A 12,963-nucleotide genomic window follows, 5' to 3' on the forward strand; every position below is an offset into this window, starting at 1 on the left:
AGACAAAAACACAATGGTTATCAAATTAGAGATAATGGGAACTGCAGATGCTGGAGAATTCCAAGATAATAAAATGTGAGGCTGGATGAACACAGCAGGCCAAGCAGCATCTCAGGAGCACAAAAGCTGACGTTTCGGGCCTAGACCCTTCATCAGAGAGGGGGAGGGGGAGAGGGAACTGGAATAAATAGGGAGAGAGGGGGAGGTGGACCGAAGATGGAGAGTAAAGAAGATAGGTGGAGAGAGTGTAGGTGGGGAGGTAGGGAGGGGATAGGTCGGTCCAGGGAAGACGGACAGGTCAAGGAGGTGGGATGAGGTTAGTAGGTAGCTGGGGGTGCGGCTTGGGGTGGGAGGAAGGGATGGGTGAGAGGAAGAACCGGTTAGGGAGGCAGAGACAGGTTGGACTGGTTTTGGGATGCAGTGGGTGGGGGGGAAGAGCTGGGCTGGTTGTGTGGTGCAGTGGGGGGAGGGGACGAACTGGGCTGGTTTAGGGATGCAGTAGGGGAAGGGGAGATTTTGAAACTGGTGAAGTCCACATTGATACCATATGGCTGCAGGGTTCCCAGGCAGAATATGAGTTGCTGTTCCTGCAACCTTCGGGTGGCATCATTGTGGCACTGCAGGAGGCCCATGATGGACATGTCACCCACCCTCCTGCAAAAATTCCATCCCCTATTCCCAATTCCTCTGCCTCCGCCGCATCTGCTCCCACGATAAGACATTCCACTCCCGCACATCCCAGATGTCCAAGTTCTTTAAGGACCGCAACTTTCCCCCCACAGTGATCGAGAACGCCCTTGACCGCGTCTCCCGTATTTCCCGCAACACATCCCTCACACCCCGCCCCCGCCACAACCTCCCCAAGAGGATCCCCCTCGTTCTCACACACCACCCTACCAACCTCCGGATACAACGCATTATCCTCCGACACTTCCGCCATTTACAATCCGACCCCATCACCCAAGACATTTTTCCATCCCCTCCCCTGTCAGCTTTCCGGAGAGACCACTCCCTCCGTGACTCCCTTGTTCGCTCCACACTGCCCTCCAACCCCACCACACCCGGCACCTTCCCCTGCAACCGCAGGAAATGCTACACCTGTCCCCACACCTCCTCCCTCACCCCCATCCCAGGCCCCAAGATGACATTCCACATCAAGCAGAGGTTCACCTGCACATCTGCCAATGTGGTATACTGCATCCACTGTACCCGGTGCGGCTTCCTCTACATTGGGGAAACCAAGCGGAGGCTTGGGGACCGCTTTGCAGAACACCTCCGCTCAGTTCGCAACAAACAACTGCACCTCCCAGTCGCAAACCATTTCCACTCCCCCTCCCATTCTCTAGATGACATGTCCATCATGGGCCTCCTGCAGTGCCACAATGATGCCACCCGAAGGTTGCAGGAACAGCAACTCATATTCCGCCTGGGAACCCTGCAGCCATATGGTATCAATGTGGACTTCACCAGTTTCAAAATCTCCCCTTCCCCTACTGCATCCCTAAACCAGCCCAGTTCGTCCCCTCCCCCCACTGCATCCCAAAACCAGTCCAACCTGTCTCTGCCTCCCTAACCGGTTCTTCCTCTCACCCATCCCTTCCTCCCACCCCAAGCCGCACCCCCAGCTACCTACTAACCTCATCCCACCTCCTTGACCTGTCCGTCTTCCCTGGACCGACCTATCCCCTCCCTACCTCCCCACCTACACTCTCTCCACCTATCTTCTTTACTCTCCATCTTCGGTCCGCCTCCCCCTCTCTCCCTATTTATTCCAGTTCCCACTCCCCATCCCCCTCTCTGATGAAGGGTCTAGGCCCGAAACGTCAGCTTTTGTGCTCCTGAGATGCTGCTTGGCCTGCTGTGTTCATCCAGCCTCACATTTTATTATCATGGTTATCAAATTGTCTGTTTTTGTACTGCTGAAGTTGGGGGATATATATCAGCCAGCACTCCCGGGATAACTCCCCGAATCCTCTCTGATATAGTGCCTGGGGGATCTGTTATCAACTTGAGTGGGTACGTCGGGGCCCTAGATTGAGGTTTTAGTGTCTAAGCTAGGGCAGCATTTTCTCAGTACTGCAGCGAAGAGTCAGCTTGGATGATGTACTGAAGTCTCCAGTGTGGGACCAATTTTTGAAGAAGAAGAGCCACGCCCATTGAACTGTGCCCGACGTCAACATTTCACACACAAACAAAATCCCCGATCTACCTGAGCAGCGAGTAGGCGGGAGCCCAAAGTAATGCTCTATCAAAGACAGAAACAGCTGATTTAAACACAATGAAAACATATGTCATTCAAGGCCATTTTATTCAACCTTACGCTGTCAAATCTCACAGGAAAGGACCATGATTTTCCAATTTAGTATGGGGAAGTCCTTCACTTTCCTGTGCTAAAAATCATCGGATGGGTTCCCAACAATTTCTTTACTTTGTGTGGAATGGATAAATGTGTATGGCTTACTGCTTCACAAATTTGAAAAAGTGTGAATCTTTGAATCTGTGCTTGCATCCTAATTCCTCCATGTCCTCCGTCCTCCCTAGCTCTGTGACATCCTCCAGCCATTCCAAGCCTCTGAGGTCCCTGAATTTCTCCAATTCTAACCTCTTGGCCATATCCTGTTTCCCTGACACAAGATTAATTGCTGTACTTTTAGCTGTCTAGGCCCCAAGCTCCAGATTTCCCTGTTTTCCTTGCTAGGCCCTAGGCTCTGGAATTCCCTCTATTTATCTGCCTAGGTCCCAAGATCTGAAATTCCCTCCTTCCATTTGGCTAGGCCCCAAACTCTAGAATTAATCCTTCCATCTGCCTAAGCCCGAGGCTCAGGAATTCCCTCCTTTCGGGTGCCTCGGCCCAAGTTCCAGAATTCCTCCCTCTTCTTTTTTCACCTCCTGCAAAACCCACCTCAGGCTCACCGACAGCTTGACAAAGTTTTTGATTGTACATATCAATGTCTCCTTATGAGGTTGGATATCAAATTCTACTTGACTACGTTTCCATGGACTACCTTGCAATGTTTAATCTCTTGAAAGGAGCTGCGTTAAACACAAAGCCGAGGAAAACACATTCATTACATTGGCAAACTGGTGGAGTGTCAAGATGTGAATCTTTCCAACGCACTCCTGAGAGGCAGGTGCTAGGAATGGGAGAGATTTCTGGCCCGTTGTACAATGGACAGAAATTGGAACTCGACCCATCACTATCCGTAGCTCCAGGCCGCAGTGTGCATGTAAAAGTGTACATTGTTACAGAAACATGGCCTCTTTGTGGTGGGGGTGGCTCAGCTGGCCAGAAGGCTGGAGTGGGCTAGGCTTGGTGCCAACGGCACAGGGTTTAATCTGTGCGCTGGCTGGGGGCGTTGGGCTGTTTTCAGGACCTGTCTCTGAGCCCCTCCCCCCCCCACCCCTCCCCCCAAATATTGGTGGAGACCAAGGTGCGATGGATCAGAGCTGCCTGTGGGCCGAGAACTGGGGAGTTAACAAACGCAAGTTGTTTTTGAGATCTGGTTTACAAATTCCTTATGCTTGGTACCTGGATTGTCGCTTTGTGGCTTACTCTGGGGTATTCTGCTCCCGAGCGTTGACAGCAATCTCACTACTCGAGATCGAGGAAATAAATCCTGAGAAACTAAAGAGACAAACCCACTCTCCGGATGTCCATTTCCACTTCTGTTAGCTCCATAATCGGAGAGGTTTAGTCCTTAAACCTCTCTACCTTAGGAACATATGACTGGGTGTTTAGTAACTGAGAGGGCGGACTGACAGAGACAGATGGAGAGGCAAAATGAGGGAAGCCCTTTACCTGTGGTGGTCAAACTCAGTAGTCTCACAGGCCCATTCCTCTTGGAGTCACAATGAAATACAAACAGCTGTATTTTCTGGGCCAAATAAAAGCCGAAAGAAGTGCGGATGCTGTAAATCAGCAACAAGCTCAGTTCTGCGGAAGGGTCACCGGAGCTGAAGCGTTAACTCTGATTTTTTTTCTTCACAGGTGCTGCCAGATCTGCTATCATTTTCTCCTCCCGGACCGTTTTTACTTCGCCTAATATCAATAGGTTTGGCTGCTCATGAATAAAATGTCAAACTTGCACTGAACTTTGGTGGGACCACAGTTAGAGCGCTGTGCACAGTTGGTGTCTCCATCTTGCAGAATGGCCACAGGGACGACTGGGGAAAGTTTACAATGAGATTGACGAGGATGTTAACCAGAGCTGAGATAGACCAGGAAAGACCCAACTGGCTCTGCGTTTTTTTCTTGATGAAAGATTGAGAGATTGAGATTGAGGTCTTGGCAGCGTGGATGTGGAGAGGAGACGGGCCATGATTTTATTAAATGTCAGAGCAGACTGAAGGAGCTGAATTAAGAGATGACAAAGTGTGGAACTGGATGAACACAGCAGGCCAAGCAGCATCTTAGGAGTACAAAAGCCGACGTTTTGGGCCTAGACCCTTCTCCTTCTGTTCCTTGTTGATGTGTGTGTGCAGCCTGTCATTGTTCTTTTATGATTTAGTTGGAAGTGAATAAGTAGATGTTTTCGCTGAGAGGCTGACCATAAGCTAGGTGCCATGTAGGTAGGTTAGGCATGAGTTAACCCAATCGGGAATTCAGAAGCAACTCATAAACAAAACAAAGCATAGAACTATCGGACCAGGAGTAGGCCATCAGCCCTTCAAGCCAGCTCCACCATTCAATATGATCATGGTTGATCATCCAACTCATTCCCCTCTCCCCATTTCTCCTCACACCCTTTGATCCATTTAACCCCTAAGAACTATATCTAACTTTTTCTTAAAAACATTCAATATTTTGCCTTTACCGGCTTCCTGTGTCAGAGAATTCCACAGGCCTACCACTCTGTGAATGAAGAAATTTCCTCTTATCTCAGTCCTTAGGCTGTGTCCTTAGACTGTGACCCCTAATTTTGAATTCTCCAGCTGTCAGGAGCATCATTCCTGCATTTACCCTGAGTAGTCTTGCTCGAATTTTATAGTTTTCTATGAGGTATCCTTCATTCTTCTGAACTCTGGTGAATATAGTGCGGAACGATCCAGTTTCTCTTCATACATCAATCCTACCATTCCATGGGAAATGACTGCTGCACCCCCTCCATCGCTAGAACATCCTTCTCCCAGATGAGGAGATCAGAACTGCACATAATACTTCAGGTGTCCATTCTATTACCCAGAGATTGGTTAGAATGTGAAACTCTCAACCAGAAGAGGTCATTGAGGTGAGTGTATACGTGTATTAATAGGAAGCTAGCAAAATGGATGAAGGAGGATGGGATGGAAGACTGTGTGGATATGGTGAGAGGAAGAGTGATGCAATGAGGTTTCTGTGGGGACTAACACCAATGTTGATAATTTGGGCTGAATGGCTTGCTTCTGTGCTGTGCCTTCCATGCAAGTGCTTAAGATTGAGGTAGACACTTAGCACCTCCCATGTAACAAACAGGCATTACCTTCGCCCGGGTGACTGTCTGGCTGGAGACCGGGGTGAGCGTCCTCTCTGGCTCATAGTTTGGACCATTAACCTGCTCGTGCAGCTGGTCCTACCCTGTGGAAAGAGAGAAGGTACAATTAATGGCAACTCCAATGAACCAGTGAACTGCAGTGAACTCTGCCCTCTTCCAGTTCCGGGCCCTAGCATCTCCTACATCTCCCTGTCCACCACTGGTGGCTATGTTTTCAGAATGAAGGGCATCAAGTTCCTCAGAGTGATGATAACCAACAACCCATCCTAGATTTCCCACATATATGCGACAATCATATACATGGAGGGAGGTGATGGCCTAGTGGTATTATCGTTGGGCTGTTAATCCAGAGACCCAGACAACATTCTGGGGACCCATGTTTGAATCCTGCCAGGGCAGATGGTGGAATTTTAATTCAGTAAATATCTGGAATTAAGGATCTAATGATGACCACGAATCCATTATCAATTGTCAGAAAAACCCACCTGGTTCATTAATGTCCTTTAGGGAAGGAAACTGCCATCCCTTACCTGGTCTGGCCTACATGTGACTCCAGATCCACAGCAATGTGGTTGACTCTTAACTGCTCCCTGGGGAATTGGGGATGGGCAATAAATGCTGTCTGGCCAGCAATGCCCTAATCCCATGAATGAATAAAGAAAGAAAAAAGTGAAGAAGACACATAATGTCGTTTCTTCCTCAGGCGGCTCAGGAAATTTGGCATGTCCATAAGGTCCCTCCCTAACTTCTACAGATACACCACTGAAAGCAAACTATCCAGGTGCATAACGGCCTGGTACGGCAACTGCTCTGCCCAGGACTGTAAGAAACTACAGTAGGTGGTGAGCAAAGCCCAGACCATCGCAGAAGCCAACCTTCCATCCATGGACTCCATTTACATGGCTCACTGCTGCAGAAAGACAGCCAACATCATCAAAGACCCATCACACCCTTGTAGTGACCTCCTACAACCTCTTCCATCAGGCAGAAGATACAGAAGTCTGAACACATGCACAAGCAGGTTTAGGAACAGCTTCTTCCTGGCCCTGGCTCTGTTGAATGGACTTTAGCATCAAATAATATAACCTGCAATGTAACCTGTATGCCTCTAAATCTTTTTGCTCTGTACATCCTTTGCTTGCTGTCATTTGCCTATATTGCTCGTAAATAAAACTTTTCACTGTATTTCAGTACATGTGACATTAAATCAATCACTTGAAAAATACCTCAATTGGCAGTAAAGTACTTTGAGAATCCCAAAAGCTATGAAGAAGGTCTAAACAACAAGAAGTGCAATGTCTTTCTAATGACTCATGATGCTCAACAAATGTTCAGCTACATAGAATCATAGAATCCTTCCTGTGTGGAAACAGGCCATCCAGCCCATCACATCCACACCAGCCTTCCAAACTGCAGTTCCCATGGCTAATCCATCTATCCTGCACATTCCTGGATGCTATGGGCAATTTAACATGGCCGATCCACATAATTTACACAGCTTTGGACTCTGAGAGGAAGCCACAGCACTTGGAACAAAGCCCACGCAGACATGGGGCGAATGTGCAAACTCCACACGGATAGTTGCCCGAGAGTGGAATCGAATCCAGATCCCTAGCGCTGTAAAGCAGCCATGCTAACCACTGAGCCACCGTGCTGTTACAGAGCATCAGGCAAAGAGCTGGAACGTGGGATTAGATTGCAGCCAGTCTGGAAACAAAGGACCAAGTGGGTAACTCAGAGATAGCAAGTATGGCAGACACTGGAGTCAGAGGCAACACAATATGGAGCTGGAGGAGCACAGCAGGCCAGGCAGCATCAGAGGAACAGGAAAGTTGACATTTTGCGTTGGAACCGTTCTTCTGAAGAAGGGTCCTGACTTGAAACATTAACTTTCCTGCTCCCCTGACGCTGCCTGGCCTGCTGTGTTCTTCCAGCTCCACACTGTGTTGTCACCAAGTGGGTAACTCATCCTTTCTACAAATTTGTAATTGGATCATGGTATTGCCTCACAAGTCATTAGGAAGTAGAAGGTTGTGCAGTGTTAAACAGGCTACTGACTCACTCGCGCCTTATTTCCCATTGCTGACTTTGAGCAATTCCATTTCAGAATAATCAGATTACACAAACAGGAGCTCATAACTAAGCACTGGAGCGTAACTTTTCGGGCCTTGGAGAAATTGAACCTGAAACCTTCTTGTGCCTTGAGACTCAGTTGCTGGTTTAAATCATTCAAACCAGTGAAGCACTGGTGTTGGAGAATATGCCAAATTGTAACTTAAACTACACAGCTGAACTGTACAAAATTTGTGAACAGATCACGCTAAAAACCCATCTGTGCTGTTGCAGACAAGGTACACACAGACTGGATACGTGGATTCAGCTTGCTTTTTCCGAAAAAGCAAAATGGAAAGCATCAAAAAATTTCTGTGCTGTGTGCGGTTACATCTCATCAAGCCACAGAAATTTCTGTTTGGTTGATCGAATGTAAATATCGATGCAGTCAGCAACCCCAGTCCAATATAAAACACAAACGGACAAAACTAAAATCCCTTTGTGGCATGACATACCAGGCTACTCAGGGCAGATCCAAAATAGCCTGGTTCTTTGGTAGACTTTAATTGAATTCATTCATGGGATGTGGGTGCCACGCTTCAGATCAGCATTTATTGCCCATACCTAATTGCCCAGAGGTCATTTAAGAGTCAACCACATTGCTGTAGGTCTGGAATCCCATGGGGGCCAGACCAGGTAAGGATGGCAGATTTCCTTCCCAAATGGACAGTAGTGATCCAGATGGGTTTTTCCCTACAATCAACAACTATTTCATGGTCATCACTAGACTCTTAATTGCACAGTTTTACTGAATTCAAATTCTACCACCTGTCGCGACTGGATTTGAACCCATGTCCTCAGAACATTACTTAGCTCTCTGGAATTAATAGTCTCGCAAAAATACTACTATGCCATCCCCTTCCCACCTTTGATAAAAACAAGATGTAGAGCTGGATGAACACAGCAGGCCAAGCAGCATCAGAGGAGTAGGAAAGCTGACATTTTGGGCCTAAACCCTTGTTCAGAATCTTCTTCCAGCTCCCTTCTTCCAGCTCTATACCGTGTTGTTACCGAGTGGGCAACTCATGCTTTCTGCAAATTTGCAATTGGATCATGATATTGCTTCACAAGCACATGTCACTCACATGAACGGAAAGGTGATGACAACCAGAAAATCGGGCATTGATTAAGTTTGAACTGAGGTTCTCTGCTTCAGAATAGCACCACAGAAGCATCAAAGCCCACCAGAGAGGGCAAGGTGGACCCTTATTCTGCACTGGCATGCAGAAGCTGGCACACCTGACAATGCTGCCCCAGGGGAGTTGGCCTTGACTTTGTGCGGGAGTGTTTCTGGAGCCAGGAACTTTCTGGTTTGGAGGTGAGTCTGGACTACAGCTAGCGAGGCTACAGTCGGGCCCATCCAGAAATATGCCTGCAATCAGCCCAATTAAATACTCATTCAACATCACATAATATCCACGCATCACTATAGAGTAGATAGCAACTGATTCAAGCTCTGAAATGCTTTAATGTTGTTCAGGGATGGGAGGACTCACACAGTTAACGGTAGGGCCCTGGGGTGCAGGCACATAGTTCCTTGGCAGTTACAAGCTGGTTGCTTGAAATGGACATCAGTTACAAGCTGGTTACTTGAAATGGACATCAGTTACAAGCTTGTAACTGATGTCCATTTCAAGCCCACCGACTCCCACAGCTACCTAGAATACACCTCCTCCCACCCACCCTCCTGCAAAAATTCCATCCCCTATTCCCAATTCCTCCGCCTCCGCCGCATCTGCTCCCACGATAAGACATTCCACTCCCGCACATCCCAGATGTCCAAGTTCTTTAAGGACCGCAACTTTCCCCCCACGGTGATCGAGAACGCCCTTGACCGCGTCTCCCGCATTTCCCGCGACACATCCCTCACACCCCGCTCCCGCCACAACCGCCCCAAGAGGATCCCCCTCGTTCTCACACACCACCGCACCAACCTCCGGATACAACGCATTATCCTCCGACACTTCCGCCATTTACAATCCGACCCCACCACCCAAGACATTTTTCCATCCCCTCCCCTGTCTGCTTTCCGGAGAGACCACTCTCTCCGTGACTCCCTTGTTCGCTCCACACTACCCTCCAACCCCACCACACCCGGCACCTTCCCCTGCAACCGCAGGAAATGCTACACTTGTCCCCACACCTCCTCCCTCACCCCCATCCCAGGCCCCAAGATGACATTCCACATTAAGCAGAGGTTCACCTGCACATCTGCCAATGTGGTATACTGCATCCACTGTACCCGGTGCGGCTTCCTCTACACTGGGGAAACCAAGCGGAGGCTTGGGGACCGCTTTGCAGAACACCTCCGCTCAGTTCGCAACAAACAACTGCACCTCCCAGTCGCAAACCATTTCCACTCCCCCTCCCATTCTCTTGATGACATGTCCATCATGGGCCTCCTGCACTGCCACAATGATGCCACCCGAAGGTTGCAGGAACAGCAACTCATATTCCGCCTGGGAACCCTGCAGCCATATGGTATCAATGTGGACTTCACCAGTTTCAAAATCTCCCCTTCCCCCACTGCATCCCTAAACCAGCCCAGTTCGTCCCCTCCCCCCACTGCACCACACAACCAGCCCAGCTCTTCCCCCCCACCCACTGCATCCCAAAACCAGTCCAACCTGTCTCTGCCTCCCTCACCGGTTCTTCCTCTCACCCATCCCTTCCTCCCACCCCAAGCTGCACCCCCAGCTACCTACTAACCTCATCCCACCTCCTTGACCTGTCCGTCTTCCCTGGACTGACCTATCCCCTCCCTACCTCCCCACCTACACTCTCTCCACCTATCTTCTTTACTCTCCATCTTCGGTCCGCCTCCCCTTCTCTCCCTATTTATTCCAGTTCCCTCCCCCCATCCCCCTCTCTGATGAAGGGTCTAGGCCCGAAACGTCAGCTTTTGTGCTCCTGAGATGCTGCTTGGCCTGCTGTGTTCATCCAGCCTCACATTTTATTATCTTGGAATCTCCAGCATCTGCAGTTCCCATTATCTCTGATGAAGAAGGTGTTTGGTCAGAGCTTTGAGTACGGAGTTGGGACATCATGTTACAGCTGTACAAGACATTGGTGAGGCCACATTTGGAGTATTGCACGCAGTTCTGGTCACCCTACTACAGGACGGATGTTTTTAAACTGGGAAAGGTGTAAAAAAGATTGACAAGGATGTTTACTGAGCCTGAGGATTTGCATCATAAGGAGAGGCCGGGCTGTCTGGGATTTCTTTGCCTGGACCGTGGAGGCTGAGGGGCTGGCCTTTTTGGGCTTTATAAAATCATGAGAGGGCACAGATGAGGTACATAGCCCAGGTTCTTTCCCAGGCTCAAGGAGCCCAAAACTAGAGGGCATAGGCTTAAGGTGAGAAGGGAAAGATTTAAAAAACAACTGGGTTGGTGGTGGTGGGGGGGGGGGGGGGGCAAATTTTTCACACAGCAAGTGATGGGTGTAAGGAATGAACTGCTGGAGTCACAGAGTCTTAGAGAACAGAAACAGGCCCTTTTATCCGACCAGTCCATGCCGAACATAGTCCCAAACTGAACTAGTCCCACCTGCCTGCTCCTGGTCCATAATCCCTCCAAATCTTACCCAGTCGTGTACTTGTCTAATTGTCTTTTAAATGTTGATTCTCAGTAAATTGATTCCACACAGGAGACACTCTCTGTAAAAAAAATTGCTCCCCATGTCTTTTTTGACATGCTCCTCATGTCTCCTCTCACTTTAAAACATGCCCCTTAGTCTTGAAAAATGGTATTTTTGTGGACTGAATGGTTTTATGAATTTGGCATGGGGATGGTGGTGGAGGAATGGAGGTGTTTGCAGGATAACCTAAGGGCCATAAAGAAATCTGTGCCATTACAATGAATCTGGTTGTAGACAGCTTAAGGCTCATATTCCTCATTCTGTCCATTAGTCAGACTTTGTTGGGCCTTAACATGTTTGATTAATTGATTATCCAGACCTCAAAGGCATTTCTTTCTGGTTTTGTATTTTTCTTCAGGACAATTTTGTTGGACTGGAGCTCTTCACTCATTCTGCATTAGATTTTGTAGACCAAACAGGAACTTGAGTGGATTCATAAAACATAACCACATACTCACCAAAATTATGTAAACAGTCCATTTCCCTCGGTTTTGAACTGAACAGATTTTTCTGTCTTGTCCTTTTCATCATATTAATAGGAAACCTCAACATGGAGAATTCGCTGCAGAAGCATTTCTGCACAGTTTCTTCTCACAGATTTTGAAAGTTCATTGAGGAAAAAATTTGTTGCCCAAATTGACCATTGAGTTCACTTAATTATTCAATGCTCAATTCATGAGAATTGACCTGAATATAATAGGGTAGAAGGGAAGGGAAGACGAAACCTAAGAAAAAGGATAAAAACTGTCCCTTTGCAGCACATAACTTGAATATGGCTTGAATACTGTCTACTATTTAAAAGGCATAAGTCAGGAATGTGATGGAATACTCTCCACTTGCCTGACTGATTGCAGCTCCAACAACACTCAAGAAGCTCAACACCATCCAGGACTAAGCATCTCACTTCATTAGCACCACATCCACAAGCATCCATTCTCTCTACCGCCAATGCTCGGTTAGCAGCAGTGTGTACTATTAACATGGTGCACTGCAAAAATTCACCAAAAATCCTTCCAAACTCACAACTACTTCCATCTAGAAGGACAAGGGCAGCAGATACATGGAAACACCAGCATCATCAAGTTCCCCTCTCAGCCACTCACCGTCCTGACGAGGGAATATACCGCTGTTCCTTCCCCGTCACCGGATCAAAATCCTGGAATTTTCTCCCCAAGATCTACCTACTGCACATGGACTGAAGCTCACCACCTCCTCCTCAAGAACAACTAGCATTGGGCAAGAAATGCTGGCCATCTAGCAATGCCCAGATCCCATGTGAAAACAGAGAAATAGGTACATGTTACTGAAGGCTGTCATCCGGCACTCATCCAGACAATTGCAAAAATGCCAAATTCTAGCAATCACAATTTATGCCGCAGTAGGAAAAGGGTACTGATTGTCTGGCAAATCAAATCTGATCAGTTGACAACACATCGTCCAATTAGAATTGACTTGTGAACCGTTCAATACCATTTTCTCGTATATTGTAAATTGTTGTGATTGTTTGAAAGTTGTCATTCTTGGACTTGGTTCTGATGACTGCAATGCCAGAAACTTCAGCAACACGTCACTCTTTTCAGGAGCAGATTGAAACCCTAACATCTCACAGGTCTGAGAGTCAAAGGAAGTGAATTTGAAATGTCAATTGCTAATGAATGATGGCAAGAAATTAAAAAAAAATCACTGACTAATTAGAACATAGAACATAGAACAATACAGCACAGAACACGTCCTTCAGCCC

General features: G+C 47.8%; 1 protein-coding gene across 6 annotated transcripts in view; it reads right to left on the reverse strand.

Annotated features, from left to right (window-relative positions):
- palld (palladin, cytoskeletal associated protein) overlaps positions 1-12,963 on the reverse strand; it is a 402,860-nt gene that overhangs the window by 27,155 nt on the left and 362,742 nt on the right. For all 6 annotated transcript variants that reach the window (XM_048528001.2, XM_048528003.2, XM_048528004.2 and 3 more), the window contains one exon: positions 5,460-5,554. In XM_048528001.2, the coding sequence (XP_048383958.1) occupies positions 5,460-5,554 (95 nt within the window). The remainder of the gene's footprint in view (positions 1-5,459; positions 5,555-12,963) is intronic.

Source organism: Stegostoma tigrinum, chromosome 3 (genome assembly GCF_030684315.1).
Source record: "Stegostoma tigrinum isolate sSteTig4 chromosome 3, sSteTig4.hap1, whole genome shotgun sequence".
Lineage (NCBI taxonomy): Eukaryota > Metazoa > Chordata > Chondrichthyes > Orectolobiformes > Stegostomatidae > Stegostoma > Stegostoma tigrinum.